Source organism: Lycium barbarum, chromosome 9, assembly GCF_019175385.1.
Source record: "Lycium barbarum isolate Lr01 chromosome 9, ASM1917538v2, whole genome shotgun sequence".
NCBI classification, from domain to species: Eukaryota; Viridiplantae; Streptophyta; class Magnoliopsida; order Solanales; family Solanaceae; genus Lycium; species Lycium barbarum.
The window spans coordinates 123,666,365-123,686,645 of NC_083345.1; the positions used below are offsets into that span (position 1 = coordinate 123,666,365).

Here is a 20,281-nt window from a genome sequence, read left to right on the forward strand (position 1 = left end):
CGCATATCCTTTAAACCACGTGCAAATTCAATTGTTGCTTTCTTTTGAGGGTAAACAACTTTTATTGGGTATGTTCTGTTTTCAATTTGGTGTTGTGGGTGTGTTTTATTTTTTGTTTCAATTTGTATTTGTTCTTGATTTACACTTTTTTTTTAGTTGGGTATGTTTTGATTTACTCCATTAAAGCGATTGTTCCTAATTTTAGCCTAAAGTTAAGGATTAAAATAAAAATAAAATCAGAACGATGAAGAAGAAGAAAAAGCAGGTGTTTATTTAATTTTAATCATATTTCGTTTTAAGAAATATATGTAATCCACGTGTAAATTAGTTGGCAACCTCTGATTGGGCACTAATCCACGTAGGAGCGATTGCACTTCACGTATATGACCTGCAATAATTTTGTGTCTGCTTGTTCGAGTTTTGACAAGTTTAAGTGCCTACTTGTGCACTAGCAAAGTTTGAGGTCATCCTTGCCAGTTCGAGCCAAGTTAGAGGGCCTGCTTATGTGTTTTGCCGAATGATATTCTTTCACTCTTAAACTTCGTGCCTAGTTAAACACGTTTTATAAATTGGAATAACTATTTTGAACCAGTTTTTTGTTATTTGAACCTGGTGAATTATCATCATGGTCATTTTACAGAGCTGGCATTGCAGAATTATATTCGTGGCAACTTTCTTGTTCTTGTATATCACTATATTCACAGTAATGGGTCTTAAAAGATCTGATGGTTTGTGTTCTTCTGTGGTTATTCAAGGTGTTGCTTGGGCTTTGCCCTTGTCTACTGCACTGGTGGTATCTCGGGTAATTGCTCTAACAGTTTGAACCTTTTTGTGTTTCTTGTTCTAAAAATGTCAACTTTTTAGTGTATCATGGGTTAGAAACTAGTTTTATGAATTCTTGAATTTCTACCCACAAAATTTAATATTTTTGTGGTATGATATACTCTCTTGTGCTAAAAATGTGATATTTTTTTGTGTATCATGGGGTTATGTTTCATCCTGTTATTAGAAACAAGTTTTATGAATTCTTGAATATAGTGCCCACAAAAGTTTTTCATCTTTCTTTGCTTTGGTAACTCAAAATTAGTTCATTCTTCTGCCCTTAATCCTTCTCTTGTCTAAAAATGTGAACTTTTTATGTATCTTGTACTAAAAAAGTGAACTTTTTGTTTTTTGATTTTGCGTATAGGTTAGTCTCTCACAATTTTGTGATTGATTTTGTTGTCGAAGATCGTGAGTTAACTAACGCATAATCACATACAAAACAAATAGACAAAAAAGTAACACAAGAATTTAACGAGATTTGCCAAACCTAGTCATGGGGGCAAAAGCTGAGAGAGTTTTACGATTCTTCTTATTCATAGTGGAAAACTCTCACTACTTTTACCCCGAGGACTATACTTGGCTGAACCTCGATAAATCCTTGTGTTATTTTTATTCCCTATTTGCTTTATTTGTGATTGTGTGCTAGTTTACCCACGATCTTCTGCAACAGATTTTCATTGATTTCCCTTCTTTAGCTTAGTGAATTTCAGCTTGCTGGTTAATCATGTTTCATCCTGTTATTAGAAACTGGTTTTATGCAATCTTGATATACATACCCACAAAAAGGTTTCAGCTTTCTTGTACTAAAAATGTGAACTTCCGTTGTTGTTGTTGTGTATCATAAGGTTATGCTCTGTGTAATTTTGGGGTTGATTTTCATTGTTTTCCATTCTTTAGTTTTGTGAATTTCAGCTTGCTGGTTAATTATGTTTCATCCTGTTATTAGAAACTATTTAGTAGTATATGAATTCTTGAATATATACCCACAAAAGTTTTCGGCTTTCTTTGTATCGGTAGCCAAAAGATTGTTCTTGGTTCTCTACTCATTTTCAAGTAATTTCAACTCCCACCAAAAGTTGTTGTGTATCATGGGTTATTCTCTGTAATTTTGTGACTGGTTTTCATTGTTTTCCATCTTTAGCGTAGTGAATTTCAGCTTGCTGGTTATGTTTCATCCTATTATTAGAAACTAGTTTTATGAATTCTTGAATATAGTGCCCACAAAAGTTTCCAGCTTTCTTTACTTTGGTAGCTCAAAGATTGACCTTGTCTATTGCACTACTGGTATCTCATGTTAGTTAATTGCTCTAAAAATGCCAACTTTTTTGTGTATCTTTACTAAATATGTCAAAACATTTTTTTTTTTGGTTTGTTTTGTTGTGTCTCATGGGTCAAACTTGTCCAGCGCAAGCATTGATTTTTACCTTCTTCTTTTTTTTTTCTCAAGAACTGACTGTGTTTTTGTACTGGATTAACAGAGAGGGCACATTAACCCGGCCGTGACATTCGGTCTGTTCTTAGCAAGGAAACTTTCCTTAACCCGGGCAGTTTTCCACATGGTGATGCAGTGTCTCAGTACCATCTGCGGTGCTGGTGTTGTCAAAGGTTTCATGGTGGGTCCGTATCAGAGACTTGGTTGGTGGGGCCAATGTGGTTCAACCCGGCTACATGAAAGGTGATGGCCTTGGTGCTGAGGTTATCGGTACCTTCGTTCTTGTCTACACTGTTTTCACTGTCATTTGATTGTTAGAAAAATAGGAAAACATATTTGAAAAATGGCTTTGAGGCATGGAAGAATCGACTTTCCTTAGAGAGATATTACCAATACAAGCAATTCCTTTCAGGATACAACAAAGCCCATGTTATATCTGCAGATTTTTTTATATGCTACTTCTGGAGTGTCCTTATATTTATAGATTTGAGAGATGACTTTTCATAATAGTCATGCCTTTTCATGAACAGATGCGTCTGTTCAATTTAAGACCTCCAAATATTACAAAATATCTAACAATCCCCACTAGTTTGTAATATTTCTCATAATATTATGCATAGCGGAGATTATCTTATAATAGATTTGAACTTTCCATTAGTGTAAATACTTTAAAGTTCAGACGAAGTTATTGGTATCTTTAAATCTTTGAACCACAACTCCATATGTCAAAACCGAAAATATCACACACATAATATTATTTAGTAGCTTAGAAAAACCCAGTATTATGCTTTAGCACGTTTATGGCCATGCTCATCCTGAATCCATGAATACTTACAAGACCAATCCTCTAAGTCTTGCATGAAGTGACACCACTTCGATATTCATAGGTGAGATTAGCTACTATGTCCCTGTTACTGCAGACATTTACTAATTTGAAGATGAGGAGCATTATTGGCCTTGCTACACTGAAAAATCATCATCTACGTCCAAACTTAGGATTACCAGTGCCATGAATGCATGTACTCTTTCTTAATTATGATTTCCAATGAATCTGATTTCCGTCAAACAGCCACCAAAAACAGTCCGGACTTCTCTTTACCAACATCCGTAAATTTGAATGCAGTATCTTCTTCGTAATGAAATATCTCTTTAAGATTGTTAGAAAAATAGGAAAACATATTCGAAGAAGAAATGGCTTTGAGGCGTGGAAGAATCGACTTTCCTTAACGAGATACTGTTCGTATACATATTGAGAAAAATACAAGTAATTCCCTTCAGGATACAGCAAAGCCCGTGTTATACCTGCAGATTTTTATGTATGCTACTGCTGGAGTGTCCTTATATTTATATCTTTGAGAGATGACTTTTCATAATAGTCATGCCTTTTTATGAACATATGCGTCTGTTCAATTTAAGACCTCCAAATATTACAAAATATCCAATATTGTTGCCATAAGTGCTTTCTTGTCCTACCGATAACTTTATGTTTGTTTCTTTATATTAAAAATTATTTCTTACTGATAATGTACTGGTAATGGATCATCATGGTTATTATTCATGCTACCGGCTCTAGTAAGAGGAAGAAATTTTGATGCAGATTTTGCTAGGATGCCTCTTATTTTGCTTTCTTTAAGTAAAAAATTGTTTCTTACTGATTATGTTGGATCATCATGGTAGCTTTGGTAAGTAGGCTCTTGGAAGAGGGAGAAATTTGGATGCAAATTCTGCAAGGAACTTTCTTTTTCTCTCTTTTAAGGATTACTGTGGTAATAAAATTACCGGGAAAGGTGAACAATCACAAACACTTTTTTGAGCACAAAGAAGTAAAAAGCTCGAACAATCATTCTATGAAGGGGGAGGGTGTGGGGATTTGTGTTGCTCGGGCTCTCCAAAAATATTGCTGCACGTGTTAGATCTTCATAAATGCATTACTTTTGGAGGATCAGGCATGCAATTGTCAACATTTTTATAGAGTCCAAGCAATGTAGGTGGGGATTTTGATCTAGTAGAATGAGTGAAACATACTCTTTGGTCTAGGAAAAATTGATGCCCATACTAGCATGTGCTATTGTGGTTTGTCAGCAAGTGGTGCCTCACACTTTATAGGCGGGAGGTAGCTAGCAAATACCTGGTGGAATAGTTGAGGTGAGCGTATGCTGGCCGATCTCCATTCCATCAATAAGAAAGTCATGCACACACTAGCATGTCTATTGTGGTTTGTGGCTTGTATTCAAGTAGATCCTATATATTAGAAGTGTTCAACGAATTCCCTGTTTCCTTCTTCGTTTTTTTTTTTTTTTTTTTTTTTTTGGGGGGGGGGGGGGGGGGGGTGACACCACTTTCTTTTTAGTCCATCCCAAAATGAATGTCACCTTTCCTTATTCGGCAACTATTTGTGGCACAATCCCTATTCTATCATTGTTGGGTCCCACTTCATGTACACATTGTGAAGAAAAGTCAACAAAAGTAGGCACTAAAGTAAGGACAATTTGGTAAACATAACAAAGTCTTCCCTTATTTCTTAAATTTCGTTCTTGGTCAAATAGTGTCACATAAATTGGGAAGGAGAGAGTATTTCTTAACGTAATTTTCATAGCTTGGCCAAAGAGAGTATTTCTTAACGTAATTTTCATAGCTTGGCCAAATTTTTACATGCAGGTAAAACGTGACTTATGCAGAAATATCAAGAACGGTGCTCAGCCCATGCAACATATAGAAGGCGGTGCTCAGCCTTATGCAAAAACTTCAAGAGGGCGGTGCTAAGCCCATGCAACAAAAAGAAGGCAGTGCTCAACCTTATGCAGACATGCAACAAAAAAAAGGCAGTGCTCAACCTTATGCAGACATGCAACGAATTCCCTGTTTCCTTCTTCTTCTTTTTTTTTAGGGGGGGGGGGGGGGGGAGGGGTGGGGTTGCAGGGGGGGACACCACTTTCTTTTTAGTCCGTCCCAAAATGAATGTCACCTTTCCTTATTCGGCAACTATTTGTGGCACAATCCCTATTCTATCCTTGTTGGGTCCCACTTCATGTACACATTGTGAAGAAAAGTCAACAAAAGTAGGTACTAAAGTAAGGACAATTTGGTAAACATAACAAAGTCTTCCCTTATTTCTTAAATTTCGTTTCTGGTCAAATAGTGCCATATAAATTGGGAAGGAGAGAGTATTTCTTAACGTAATTTTCATAGCTTGGCCAAATTTTTACATGCACGTAAAACGTGACTTATACAGAAATATCAAGAACGGTGCTCAGCCCATGCAACATATAGAAGGCGGTGCTCAGCGTTATGCAGAAACTTCAAGAGGGCGGTGCTAAGCCCATGCAACAAAAAGAAGGCGGTGCTCAACCTTATGCAGAAACTTCAAGAGGGCGGTGCTCAGCCCATGCAACAAAAAGAAGGCAGTGCTCGACCTTATGCAGAAACTTCAAGAGGGCGGTGCTCAGCCCATGCAACAAAAAGAAGGCAATGCTCAGCCTTATGCATAAACTTCAAGAGGGCGGTACTCAACCCACAGAGCGTTTATTTTTTTCATAATCACAAATTACTATTTACATAGTCATTTTGTCATTTAATATTATTAATTAATTATATACTTACATAAATATGTTAAATCATATCTCATTTTTATCATATTTTTAGTACATTTATTATTTCTATTTTATTTATTTATCTAAGTCGCTTAGAATAATTTTATCATATCATAAACACTACTCCATTTTTTATTTGATATTATTATATTAGATCCTGTTAATATTATCATAAAATCTCAAATTAATTATTTCTGGCATATTACAAACCAATTCACACATTTTTAATTATGATCTTGCATAACCATTAATTTAAAATTAGTATCTTTTATATTACATAACATTCATAAGCATTTATCGTCCATGCACATTTAATTAGCATCAATGAGTGAGTTGATAATGGAGGAGGGTACCTAACAATATTTATGTTATGAAAGACTATGTAAAACAAAAAAAGATTTTGTCACTTATCTAAAAGAAATTAAGTTTTTCCCTTGTAGATTAGATAGATAAGTAAACCTCGTTTAGAAAGGATTGGCTTAAACGGATAAAATAGGAGTAGATGAAAGAAACGTAAGAAGTAAGATGGGATCCCTATTTTAAACTCTGGATTACTACACTTGTCTTGTTTTCTCTTTCTCAAAGGCAACCGAAGATGAGTCTAGATCATATTCGTCATAGCGTCGGCATTCTCGGTATGCTTTTCAATCTTCTCTTCTATTTTTTCTACTAAAACTTTTGATTATATCTATAGAATGTTGCTCTGTTAGATTTAGATTTAGTTGATTGACCTGTATGAATTGATTTTCCAATAATTCGAATTTATGAATGAATTGAGTGCTGATGCTTCAATTTTGTCAATTTTTTCTTCTAATGAACCGTGAAATTTATGCTTTCTGTGATATTTCTCTTAGCTAGTGTTTGGCCATAGATTCCTAAAAAAAAAAATTGATAACAACTGTTAATCCTATCAAGAATACCCAATCATACAAAATATACATACTTGCTAATCCTAAATTATGCAAAATATTATTTTTTTGATAACAACTGCTAATAACACACTTACTAGTTACTACAATTCAAATTACAATACAAATATCCATTCGTGCAACAAAAACAAAAAAGGGTAGTAACTAGCTATTCTTTAATATAAATCTTCTGTAGATACGGTTTAATGGAGGAATATGGTAGATGCGGTTTAGTGGAGGAATATGGTAGATAGAATTAGTCGAGTCATAAATAGGTGGGGCTTTTTTTATAAAATACAAAAATTTGGGGTAGTTTTTAAAAGTTTTCAAAAGGGCAAAACATGAATCTTGACCCAAAAACAGGTTTGAGCCAGAATATGAGATTTGAAGTTTTGTTTTCAAAATCTGTCAAAAATTTTATGGCCAAACAAAGATTTGAAATCAAATCTTCAAAATATGCTCCCAAAATCTATGGCCGAACGGAAGCTTAGTCTTAGAGATTGAGTTAGTTTTTCTTAGCTTCTTTCCTCTTCTTTTAGTTAAAGAGTTCTTTACTAATATTCATCAAAATTCTCATGTACACATTATAAGAGCTTGAAGAAGCTATGGAAAAACTGTGTCTATTAGTGAAGGCCTGAATGAGCTTAAATACACATTGTTCCTGAGAAGACTATTCTAACTGAAGGAGAACTCTTACTATATATAGAGAGACTAATCTCTACTAAAGTTTAAAGCTAAGAGAGATAAATATAAGACTCCTAACAATGATAAACAATATCTAGATGATGATGCTTGGTGTAAAGTGATAAAATTTTGGTGTAAACGTGTTTTTCCAGCAGAGGATGGAATTTTTTAAAAAGCTCCTTAACTTCACTTTTGTTCTTTAGTGTGTAAAGCCAAGTGTATTTTGTATATTGATCAACAAAAATACAACAACACAATTTCTTATCGAGAGATAAAACCGGTGATGGCCCCCATAAATCACTAAAAATAATTTGAAGCGGCTTAGAGCTACACAAAGATAATCGGGTAAATGGATGCCGATGGGCTTTATTAGATAAGTAGGAATTACAAGTACTGAGGGGAGCGGATGAGACGAACATGTGAGCTTGGGGATGTGAGACAGGCCACTCATACAGTCCATTGTTATTCCGGCCGTCCACCAACGGTTTGAGTGTTTTCAGATCCTTCACAAAAAAATCAAAATGAAAAAATTTAATTGACTTCAAATTATCTTGACAAAATTTGGAAACAGAGTGAAGCTTACATTTAATGGATGGGGCACACAAAGTGTTAGCTTAAAAACATTATTTGGTGCATTTAATTGAGTAGAACCAGTGTGTGAAATGGAAATTTTGTTACCATCACCCATGGAGACATCCTCGTTACCGTGGTACAGTTTTTGTGAGAGCTCTGATACCATATAAGAGCTTGAAGAAGCTGCTGAAAAAATGTGTCTATCATTGAATGCCTGAATACTACAACAACGACAACAACATATCCAGTGTAGTCCCGCATAGTGGGGTCTGGGGAGGGTAAGATGTACGCAGACCTTACCTCTACCTGAAAAAGAACTCTTACTATATATCTAGAGACTAATCTATACTAAAGGATAAAGCTAAGAGATAAGTATAAACGACATAAGGATAAATATAAAAAACTTCTAAAAATGATAAACGGCATCTAGATGATGATGCTCCAATACACATGCCTGGAAGCCTTACTTCTTCTACTGCTGTATAATATAAGAAATCACGGAAGAATGAATTAGGCGTAGAACGTATGAATATAATTCTGTTAACAGACAGGCATGCATGATGGCGTCATACATGTTTGCTATTTTCATGCTGGATTATGTGTGTTTCTTCTTTCTTTTCTTAAATCTGTTCCTGATTAAATTTTCAATTCTCAAAACAGTTGCTCTAATGTTCGATCTCTTCTTATTTTGCAGGCAAAATCTCATCTGTTTTTCTCTTCGCTTCGCCAATGTAATATATCTTCTCCCTTTGTCCTTTGCTTATAGTTCCATTAATCTCATGTGTAGTCATTTAATATCCATCTTTTCTAGGGTGTAAAACGATTTATAGAAACATCAATTGATTAATGATGATGCTAGCTCCTCCTCAAGGTCAATCAAATTAGGCATCTACATGGAAAAATCAAGTTTTAAATACTCTGTTATCCCTTTGGTTGTATACGGACCTTGAGAATTGGTAGATCATTTAAACTGAATTTGATTTCTGTAATTCAGGCCAACATTTAAACGAATCATCAAAAACAAATCGGTAGAGGAGTTCCACCCGTACCCATACCTAGCAGCTGTAATGAACTGTATGGTGTGGATTTACTACGGCATGCTTTTTGTTCATCCATACAGCATTCTTGTTGTCATCATCAACAGCGTTGGTCTCTTCTTCCACTTGTCTTATCTTTCTATATTTTTCTGCTACACCGTCAAAAGATATCGGGTAACTATCTAACCAATCTTTTCAAGTACCTGAGGTCACTTTTTAATGTCAGATATATTCCTCCTTATGGTTTCCTGACACTTGCTGTTTTATAACTCAGCTAGAGATAGTTGTCATATTGTTAGCGGAAATAGTGGGCGTGGCCGCCATCATAGCTGGAACCATGCTAGGCTTGCACACCTACGCAAGTAGATCCATGGTCGTGAAAATTCTCGCTACCTTCTTTGGAATTCTTATGTATGCATCCCCTCTATCAATCATGGCATGTACAAAGGCCTAGTTCTGGTGTGATCAATTTCATATATATAAATTATCAAACTAGTTTAGTTTGTTCTCTGGCTAATTTTCTGGTTTTCCTCAAAACAGCTCAAGGTAATCAAAACAAAGAGCGCTGAATTCTTGCCAAGGCTGCTTTGCATAGCAGGCTTCCTTAATGGAATCTGCTGGCTCATCTATGCTCTCTACAAGTTTGACCCCTACATCTTGGTAAAGTCTATTTTACTATTGGTGTTTCTTTTAACCTATTAGTCTTATGTTTCATCTCCAGTCATTCTTTTCCTAATTGGCATTCGTATGCTAATTGACTTGTAATGCTCTGATTGTGTAGGTTGGAAACGGAGTTGGAACACTATTAGCTTATGTTCAGCTGGTATTGCTCCATATTTACCAGAAGCCATCTATCGTGGACCGCTCGCACTTGCAGGGGCGGAGCCAGTAAGGGGGGGCCGAATCCCCTTCGGTGAAAAATTACACTGTGTATCTAAGTTTAAAATTATTTTTTATGTATATATAGTAGACTAGTTTCTCACCACGTGCGTTGCACGTGCATGCCGAGTCATGTAATGCATGATTTTGTGAAATAATAGCTTTATTAATAAAAATCTGAATAAATAACTATGACAACAGAATAAAGTATAATTTTTAATGATGATCATGTGAATCATCATATTACAACTTATTTATCGAGAATAAAGAACTTGACGCTTTGAAAACTTCACTAAGCTATCCACAGACGATATTAGGTTCTTCAAAACAATATTATAGGATAGAGATCACCAAAGATCAAGCAAAGATATTTTGTAATGGAGCAACATAGCAAAGTTAGGATGCTATCTGCATTTATAGTGTGCTATCACCCTACATCATCAATGTTACGTTTTACTAATAGATGTTATATGGTGAAGAAATTTCAAGGAAGTTTCAAAATGATAAATATATCAAGCACTCAGAAAATGTACTTCTATAACAACTTACAACCATATAAAAAATGCAAAATTTCTGAAAACCCCACTAAAACCTCTTTGAACGTCATCTTATTTTGATTGATGTAACGTTTCTCTAATTGGTATAAGAAGTAAGAATGATATTAGAATGTAAGATATCAAATTAACTAATTTCACTTTGATCAATCACCTAAAAAAGAAAATTCAACAGTGTGAGCAAAATACAGAATATCCCATAACATGAACACAACAAACGTTTTAGGTTCTTTGTACTGTTCATGTTGTGTAAATCTAACCGATTATCTATTAAATCGCACAATTAACAATCATAATAATAGTTATTTTAGTTCATGGGAGAATGACTAATCTCTAATATATTATTTTAGACAAATATAACATGATCTCTAATAAACGTTTCCCCAAAATGAGTTATCTCCCATTTGCTTTAAGAGTCATAAATTTACTTGTATAAATAAGTTACATAAACAGTAGAAAATATAATCTATTGTTGCACACAATAAATGTTAAATATATAACTAACTACCGTGATTTTAAAATTTGTGATAAGGTGATATGTGTGTAACTCAAATATCTCTTATGAAATAACACCAATCAAAACTACAATGACTAATTTTTAATTTATTATTTTCGACTAAAGATCTTGCTACAGTAATCAATTTTGTATTTTATTTTTTTGGCTTCATTGCGAGTAAGCTTAATATATGTTGAATCGAATTATGCGGATGTAATGAACTTGCAAGGTAAAATATAGAATCGACTGAATATTGGGAATTTTATTGATATTGAATCGTTATTACAACTAATCAATGAAATTTGACTAACGACAACTCTCAACTGAAAGCTTCAGCATCAATGGCGGATCACCTGTGAAAGAGATAGGAATAGAATGAGAGGAGATAGGAGAAGAGCGAAGAGAAATGAGAGAATTAGAGAGAGAGAGTAATTAGGTTACCAGATATTTCATAACCCCTGGCCCAAATCTGTTAGCTCCATATTAATAGCCCAACTATACTAAAGCCCAACTGTCAATGAGCTGGCCCAACTCCACCGCCTCAGCCCAATTCATCCTAGCTGTCTGATGCTCTTTTAATAAAGTCCATGCCTGGATGAAGGTAATCATTCAATAAAGTCCATGGCAATGTCTTGCCAGGGTCCTTCAGGAATAGGAAGGGGTTGTAACAACCCTGGAGAGTGAATGTTCTCATTCTCCGCCCTTTGGCACACATCACACTCAGAAACCTATTTACAAACATCAGCCTTCATGTTGGGCCAGTAGAAGACCATTTGGATCTTTCTATAAGTGCCCTACTATCCGGAATGCCCACCCAAAGGGGATTGGTGTAAGGCTTCAAATATCTTGAGTCTCAGATCGGCATTCCTGCCCACCAAGATCTTGTTTTGAAAACTCATAATCCCCTGATGCAAGATGTAGGAAGGTTTAGAGTTAGGCGCAGTAATAAACTCAGTCAACAACTGCAGTGCCATAGGATCATTGTCATAACTCTGAGTAATGTCCTACATCCAGGTAGGCTCAGCAGAAGTGATAGCATTTAAGGAAGAACCTTCCTCTTGTCTTCTAGAAAGGGCATCAGCCACCCTATTTTCTATGCCCTTCTTATATTGCACCTCATAGTCTAGACCCAACAGTTTAGTCAGACCCTTCTGCTGCAGGGCAGTAGTCACTCTTTGTTCCAGCAAGAATTTCAAAATATGATGGTCTGTCCTGACTATGAAGTGGGCCCCTTGGAGGTAATGCCTCCACCTGTCCACAGCTGAAAGTAAGGCCATGTATTATTTTTCATATGTGGACAGCCCCAAGAGTCTAGTTGCCAAGGCCTTACTAAAGTAAGCAGTGGGCCTGCCTTCTTGCATAAGAACAGCTCCAATCCCATTTGCGCAAGCATCAGTCTCCACCACAAATGGTTTGGTAAAATCAGCCAATATTAGAACTGATGCAGAGATCATGGCAATATTAAGCTGCTGAAAAGCCCTCTCAGCCTAGTCATTCCACACAAATGCACTCTTCTTCAATAGATCAATCAGGGGCCTGCTAATTACCCCATAGGACTTGACAAATCTTCTATAATACCCAGTTAAGCCCAAGAATTCCCTAAGTGCTTTGAGAGACTTAGGTACTGGCCAGTTGGACATAGCTTCTATTTTAGCAGGGTCTGGAGCAACACCCTCACCAGTGATGATGTGCCCTAGGTATTCTACCTTTGATTGTCCAAATGAGCACTTAGACAACTTAGCATAGAGTTGTTCCTTCCTTAAAATTGTTAGAACCCCACTGAGGTGTTGAATGCGATCAACTAGTGATGCACTATACACAAGTATGTCATCAAGGAAAACTAGGACAAATTTTCTTAAAAACTGTTTGAACACATGATTCATTAAGGATTGGAAAGTAGCAAGGGCATTAGTCAACCCAAAGGGCATGACCCTAAACTCATAATGACCCAAATGTGTCTTAAATGCAGTTTTATAAATGTCTTTTTCCCCCCTTCTAATTTGGTGATACCCAGCCCTTAGATCAATCTTAGAATAGATACAAGACCCATGCAATTCATCCATCAGGTCATCCACCAAAGGTATAGGGAGTTTTTCCTTAATGGTCATGGCATTTAATGCTCTATAGTCAATGCAGAATCTCCAGTTGTTGTCCTTCTTTTTGACCAATAAAACAGGGGATGAGAAAGAGGAATGACTGGGCTGAATTATCCCATTGTTCAACATCTCATTTACTTGCTTCTCTATTTCATTCTTTTGGAAAAAATTATTCCTGTAAGGCCTGATGCTAATTGGAATGGCTTCTGATTTCAAGGGAGTGTAGTGGTTATGATTCCTTTTTGGAGGAAGTGTGGTGGGTTCCACAAATACATTAGGGAATTTATGCAACACTTCTGAGATGTCATTAGGTATTATTGTTTCCTTTTGTGCTATTTCAGTAGCAGAGATAGTAAATAAATGTGCACATATAGTTTGACCCTTGATGCTTAACCCCACTAGCAGTCATCTTATTTAGCACCCCTTCATTATGAATCCCCAGTAGTTCCACTCCCTTACCCATGTGAGTTACTTGGGCCTTATACTCCATAAAGTCTGGTAAGACTGGATTATGGGCCTTCATCCAGTCTCCACCCAAGATCATATCATTTTCCCCAATCTTAATAGCTTTATTATATCCTCAAATACTATGCCTTGTATCTTTCAAATGAATTTTCTGCAGTAGTAGAGACTCAACACATGGTTACCATTAGCAACAGTAACCCTCATTGGTGGTGCTTCCATTATAACACATTCCATTCTTCTAGCAGTTTCTAAGTCCAGGAAACTACGTACTGCCAGAGTCTAATAAGATAGTCACCCTGTTCTTCTTAGATTCCCCGCAAAGCTGAACGGTATTTGGCATCTCAGTCCCTGACAAAGAATTTAGGCTAACAACCTCCTCCATGATCTCAAAATCACCTTCCATTTTTGGTATTTCTCCATCACCATTTAGTTGATCCTCTTGCACTTCATTTCCACGATTCTCAGAAGCAGTAATGGCATTAAGCTGTTTCTGTTTGCACTGGTGATCATAAAAATACTTATCCCCACACTTATAGCATAACCCATTATTTCTTTTGTTATTATTACTCCTGTTGATTTGTCCACCAGAGTTAAAATTACTTCCCATGTTACCATAGTGAGAATTGGACTGAGTGGGAGCCCCTGTAGATGTTCCTCTACCCCATGTCATCTTGTTCTTTTTGTTCGTAGTGTCAATAACCCTTTCTTGATGTCTAGCTTTTTCTATCGCTTGACTCATAGTGGATGGGTTCAACAACTTAACTGTGTTTCTAATGTATCTCTTAGCCCTTCCACAAACTCTTCAGGGATAGTGGGATTCCTTATCAACACCCATGTTTTCAGGTCCTCAAACCTTTCTAGATACTCCACCACTGTTCCTTTATGCTCAAACTTCTTAAATTCCCAAATGAGATGGCATTTACTGCTCTCTGCATCTTGGAACCTCTTACATATCTCTTCACAAAACTCTTGCCAGCTGATCCTGCCCTTACTTAGCTGGTAGGAGAAATACCAAGCCTCAGCCCTAATATTGTTCTAATTTTAACTAACAGAAGTTACCATGTGTCTTTCCTTAAATATCTCGGGCTTAATTAACACTTCAACTGATTGAAACTGTAAGCATATATTTGAAAAAAGAAAATGTTATAAATAATTTCTTGTGGTTTTTTCTTCAAAATATCAAATATTTTAAAACAAATTCAATTCACAAAAAGCGACTAATTAATATGTATAACTGAATACAATGTGTGAATTTGATAAGAACATCCAATGAGACCAAAATAAGATAAAGTTAAGTACGGGTACTAGAGGTGGCTCATGATAATTATTTGTCATATACACTTAAACCTCTCTATAACAGCATTGTAGGGTCCGAAAATTTTCAGTTGTTATAGAGAATGGTTGCTATACACTTATAACAACATTGACATTTAAATAATACTTCGCTGTTATAGCCAAAAAAGATGCATAAAATCTAATTTTCATTTTTAATTGCCAAATTTTAAGCTTAATCACACTTTGTATAACGAAGGAAAATAGTTTAATGATGAAAATATATATATTCATATGAAATTTTTTGTCATAAATAGTGTATTAAATGATCAAATATTTGGTCAAAATCTCTATACTTATTATTGGTAATCATAGATATTCTATTTTTATAAAGATGGTTAATTATTATATTACCAAAAAAAGAAGATAGATGTTATATGGGAGGTAATTTTACAAAGAGCTTACTGTTATAGAGTTAGTTGTTGTTGTTATAGGTGAAATGTTGTTATAGAGTAGTAAAATATAACATAAAAAATTGGTTCCGGAAAACTTGGCTATTATAGAGAGGTGCAGTTATATGTGGGTGTCGTTATTGATAGATTATATAAATATTAGTTAGAATATTTTGTAATCTCCTATTTTAGGTTAGAATATTTTGTAATCTCCTATTTTAGGTTAGCTTTGCTTAACTTATTATTTGGTAGAATTAGCTCCTTAATTCTAGCCTAACATTACGGTTGTATAGTTTGTATACTAACCAAGTCAAGGAATGAAAGGAGACACGGAAAATATTTCCTACATGGTATCAAATTAGGGTTTCTTTCTTCTTCCTCCTTCCGCTACGCCCTAGTCCCTCTTTCTTCTTCCTCTTTCCGTCACCTTCACTCTCCAATACATCAGCCATGGTCGATGCAACACCCACTCTGGTTAAGTCCTCATTCCACCCGGCCCTCGCGGTCTCGAATATCAAGAATCACATCTCTGTTACTCTTGAGATGGAGAACTCACAATACGGAACATGGGCCGAGCTTTTCAAGATTCATGCTCGTTCTCACAAGGTCCTTCATCACATCATTCCTCCCCCCACATGTAAGAAGAAGCCGACTCCCAAAACTGATGAGGAAGTCGAATTATGGACGACCATTGACGCCACCGTGCTTCAATGGATATATTCAATAATTTCGAATGATCTGTTAAACATCATCATCGAACCAGACGCTACTGCCATGGACGCTTGGGTTCGCTTGCGTGATATATTCCAAGATCATCAAAACTCTCGTGCAGTGACTCTCGAACAAGAATTCACGACGACTCGTATGGAGGATTTTCCCAATGCCTCATCCTATTGTCAACGTCTAAAGATCCTTGTGGATCAAATGAAAAACGTCGGGGCTCCTGTGACGAATAGCCGCCTTGTCCTTCAACTGGTTTCGGGTCTCACTGAAGCGTACAAAGGGGTTGGGACACAAATTCGCCATGCTAAGCCTCTCCCCTCATTCACAGAGGCTCGGTCTTCCCTTGTTTTGGAATGGTGTCTCACGGGTCTGGTTCGGCTATGGTAGCCGCGGTCGACGACGCTACACTGCCCTCTGACAACACAAGCTCACACCGAGAGAAAACCAAAAATTCCCACCACCACAATTCTGGGAATGGTCGTAAAGGTGGTTCTGGCCGCGGCTCAGGCGGCGGTAAATTCACCTCCGGCGGATGCGGTGGTTCAGGCCGTAGCAGCGGCGGTCCGCAGCCAGCGGGCTCCTCTTCGCAGCAGTGGCCTGCCGGACATCTTGGTCACAGGCAGTGGGTACCGCAGCCTCGCTGGGTTGCTGCTCCTCCCCCCCTGCCCGTACCCGACCACTTCTTGGGCTCGTCCCTCGCCCGGCCCACCACGGCAGCAAGGTATATTGGGCCCTCCTCCAGCCCAGAAGCTCTACACGGCAGCAGTGGCACCTCATAGGTCGTATGTTCCAACCGACATCGAGTCCGCAATGCACACCATGACCTTGAACCCGCCCAATCAAAATTGGTACATGGATACCGGGGCCACTTCTCATATGACATCCTCGGACGGTAATCTCTCGTCTTATTTTAACTTGAGCAATCAAAATAATGGTATTGTTGTGGGAAATGGTCATTCGATTCCAATTCGTGGTTGTGGTCATACTAGTTTGCCTCCCCCAAACCCCCCTTTATCCTTACGAAATGTCTTACATGCTCCTAAACTCATTAAGAATTTAATTCAGTACGGAAGTTTACTACTGATAATTGTGGCGTTATCCTCTCTTTTTTGGCATGATCGTTTGGGTCATCCGGAAAATTCTATTTTGGATTGTCTTAGGCTTAATAAAAGCATTGAATGTAATAAATCTAGTCATTCTAGTATTTGTCGTTCTTGCGTTCTTGGTAAACACATTAAGTTACCGTTTGATTCTTCTATTTCCGAAACTTTGATGCCATTTGATATTATTCATAGTGATTTGTGGACCTCTCCCGTGTTAAGTTCATTGGGTCATCGGTATTATGTTCTTTTTTTGGATGATTTTTCGAAGTTTTTATGGACTTTTCCTTTAGCTAAGAAATCTGATATTTATGCGAAATTCTTAGCTTTAAAAGCCCACATTCATACCCAATTTGAACGTCATATTAAAAATATCCAATGTGATAATGGGAGGGAATATGATAATGGTCAATTCGGGAAATTTTGTGAGTCTAATGGGATGTCATTTTGTCTTTCTTGTCCACATACGTCATCACAATGGGAAAGCCGAAAGAAAAATCCGATCTATCAATAATATCACTCGGACTCTCCTTGCTCATGCTTCTCTTCCCCTTCGTTTTAGCATCACGCCTTACAAATGGCAACATATCTTCTTAATATTTTACCAAGTAAATTATTGGGTCATGTTTCTCCTCTTCAAGTGCTATACCATAGAAAGCCATCTTACTCTCATCTTCGGGTTTATGGGTGTTTATGCTATCCCCTCTTTCCTTCTACGACTATCCACAAATTGCAAGCCCAGTCTACACCGTGTGTATTTTTGGGGTATCCTACGAATCATAGAGGGTATAAGTGTTATGATTTATCGTCCAACAAAATCATTATTTCTCGTCACGTGATTTTTGATGAGAATGTTTTCCCATTTTCCAATTTACATTCTCCCACTTCAACTACTTATGATTTTTTGGATGATGGGATTTCCCCATTTTGGTTGCATCATATGGCTACTGATCTGGGTAATCGTCCCAGACCACCCCAAGCTGCACCCGTGACCCAGCCTACTATCCACCCTCCCACCGTGGCTCGTACTGCCGCCTCCCCTCCGTTGGCAGCGCATGGGCCAGCCGCCTTCGCTGCCGCCCTACCCTCTCCGTTGATAACTCCACAACCAAACCCACCTACCCCTCTCACCTCTGCCTTGGTCCAACAGCCATCTGCTCCGTCTCCCACACCCACACAAACATCACCCCAGCCGCCCCAATCTACAAATCTGCCCCGAATGGTGACCCGGAGTCAAAATGGTATTTTTAAGCCAAAACGTACGTTTAACTTGAATACCATGGTTACGAAATCCCCTCTCCCTCGTAACCCTGTGACCGCCCTTCGTGACCCGAATTGGAAAATGGCTATGGATGATGAATTTGATGCTCTTATTAAAAATGAGACGTGGGAGTTGGTGCCCCGTCCTCCTAATGTGAATGTTATTCATTCTATGTGGATTTTCACTCATAAAGAAAAGTCTAATGGTGATTTTGAGGGGCATAAAGCCCGTCTTGTAGGTGATGGAAAGACTCAACAGGTTGGCATTGATTGTGGTGAGACCTTCAGTCCGGTGGTCAAGCCGGCTACGATCCGTACCGTTCTCAGCCTTTCATTATCAAAGAAGTGGCCTATTCATCAGCTAGATGTCAAAAATGTTTTCTTACACGGTGAGCTCAAGGAAACAGTGTATATGCATCAACCTATGGGTTTCAGAGATCCCACTCATCCGGATTATGTATGTTTACTCCGTAAGTCCTTATATGGACTTAAGCAGGCCCCGAGTGCATGGTACAAGCGTTTTGCAGATTATGTCTCTTCTCTTGGTTTTTCAAACAGCAGATCTGAAAATTCTTTGTTCATCTACAAAAAGGGGTCCGATATGGCATACATTTTACTTTACGTTGATGATATTATTCTGACTGCTTCCTTAGATTCTCTCCGATGCTCCATTATGGCTCTCCTTTCCTCGGAATTTGTTATGAAGGATCTGGTCCTTTGAATTATTTCCTTGGCATTCATGTCACTCGCCATAAGGATGGCATGTTTCTTTCGCAGCGTAAGTATGCCGAAGAAATCATTGATCGAGTTGGGATGTCTTCTTGTAAGGCTACCTCTACTCCGGTTGATACTAAACCGAAGGTGAGCAGCACCTCGGGTGCTCCATATGATGACCCAACTCACTATTGCAGTCTCGCAGGTGCACTTCAATATCTTACTTTTACGAGGCCGGATATTTCTTATGCTGTTCAACAGGTATGCTTACTCATGCATGCTCCGCGAGAGGTTCATATGCATGCTCTTAAGCGCATCATCCGTTACATTCAGGGTACACTTGATTATGGTTTGCATCTTTATCGATCCTCAGTTACTGACCTTCTTTCCTACACTGATGCGGATTGAGGGGCTGCCCTGACACACGTCGGTCAACGTCTGGTTATTGTGTCTTCCTTGGAGATAACTTGATATCTTGGTCTTCGAAACGCCAACCTACCCTCTCTCGTTCGAGTGCTGAGGCGGAGTATAGGGGGGTTGCTAATGTTGTCTCCGAGTCATGCTAGATTCGCAATCTTCTGTTGGAATTACATTGTCCTATTCATAAGGCTACTATGGTGTATTGTGACAATGTGAGTGCCATTTATCTTTCGGGAAATCCAGTGCAACATCAGTGCACCAAGCACATTGAAATGGACATCCACTTTGTTCGTGAGAAGGTTGCGCGAGGACAGGTTCGTGTCCTTCATGTTCCATCCCGTTATCAGATTGCCGATATTTTCCCCAAGGGACTACCACAAGTCTTATTTGAAGATTTTCGGGACAGTCTCAGCGTTCGTAAACCTCCCGTTTCAACTGCGGGGGTGTGATAGATTATGTAAATATTAGTTAGAATATTTTGTAATCTCCTATTTTAGGTTAGAATATTTTGTAATCTCCTATTTTAGGTTAGCTTTGCTTAACATATTATTTGGTAGAATTAGCTCCTTAATTCTAGCCTAACATTACGGTTGTATAGTTTGTATATTAATCAAGTCAAGAATGAAAGGAGACACGGAAAATATTTCCTACAGTTATAGAGAGGTTTACAGTCGTCTTTATTCAAAATATTAAATTAATGTCTTTAATTATTGGAAAGCATTGTATATGAAGTTGGTATTGGAATTATCCGGCAAAGTAAATGCCTCCAAATAAATTCTTTTTGAAATTTCGTCCACTTAT

At 37.6% G+C, this 20,281-nt stretch overlaps 2 protein-coding genes across 3 annotated transcripts; both read left to right on the plus strand.

Moving 5' to 3' along the window:
* The first annotated feature begins 706 nt into the window (after window positions 1–706).
* LOC132612308 (probable aquaporin PIP-type pTOM75) lies at window positions 707–2,568 on the plus strand. Its single transcript, XM_060326604.1, has 3 exons — window positions 707–802; window positions 2,041–2,109; window positions 2,431–2,568. Exons 1-3 carry the CDS (start codon window positions 707–709, stop codon window positions 2,566–2,568), a joined length of 303 nt encoding a protein of 100 aa, XP_060182587.1.
* Window positions 2,569–6,256: 3,688 nt separating this feature from the next.
* On the plus strand, window positions 6,257–10,120 carry LOC132608739 (bidirectional sugar transporter SWEET5-like). Of its 2 annotated transcripts, none has more exons than XM_060322474.1 (6): window positions 6,257–6,482; window positions 8,707–8,743; window positions 9,007–9,223; window positions 9,324–9,422; window positions 9,590–9,709; window positions 9,831–10,120. In XM_060322474.1, the coding sequence occupies exons 1-6, from the start codon at window positions 6,443–6,445 to the stop codon at window positions 9,939–9,941; spliced, it is 624 nt and encodes a 207-aa protein (XP_060178457.1). In that variant the 5' UTR covers window positions 6,257–6,442; the 3' UTR covers window positions 9,942–10,120. The 2 variants fall into 2 exon arrangements, with proteins under 2 accessions (XP_060178457.1, XP_060178455.1); XM_060322472.1 differs by having other exon boundaries at window positions 6,262–6,482; window positions 9,324–9,485.
* The last annotated feature ends 10,161 nt before the right edge of the window (window positions 10,121–20,281 follow it).

Bases quoted from the DNA above. Each gene is read 5' to 3' on its own strand.
- LOC132612308 (XM_060326604.1), top strand. From the start codon at position 707: ATGGGTCTTAAAAGATCTGATGGTTTGTGTTCTTCTGTGGTTATTCAA. The intron at 803-2,040 runs GTAATTGCTCTA...TCTTGAATATAG, and splicing joins CTGCACTGGTGGTATCTCGG to TGCCCACAAAAGTTTCCAGC. The intron at 2,110-2,430 runs GTATCTCATGTT...GTGTTGTCAAAG, and splicing joins CCTTGTCTATTGCACTACTG to GTTTCATGGTGGGTCCGTAT.
- LOC132608739 (XM_060322472.1), top strand. From the start codon at position 6,443: ATGAGTCTAGATCATATTCGTCATAGCGTCGGCATTCTCG. The intron at 9,224-9,323 runs GTAACTATCTAA...TTTATAACTCAG, and splicing joins ACACCGTCAAAAGATATCGG to CTAGAGATAGTTGTCATATT. The intron at 9,486-9,589 runs GCATGTACAAAG...TCCTCAAAACAG, and splicing joins CATCCCCTCTATCAATCATG to CTCAAGGTAATCAAAACAAA.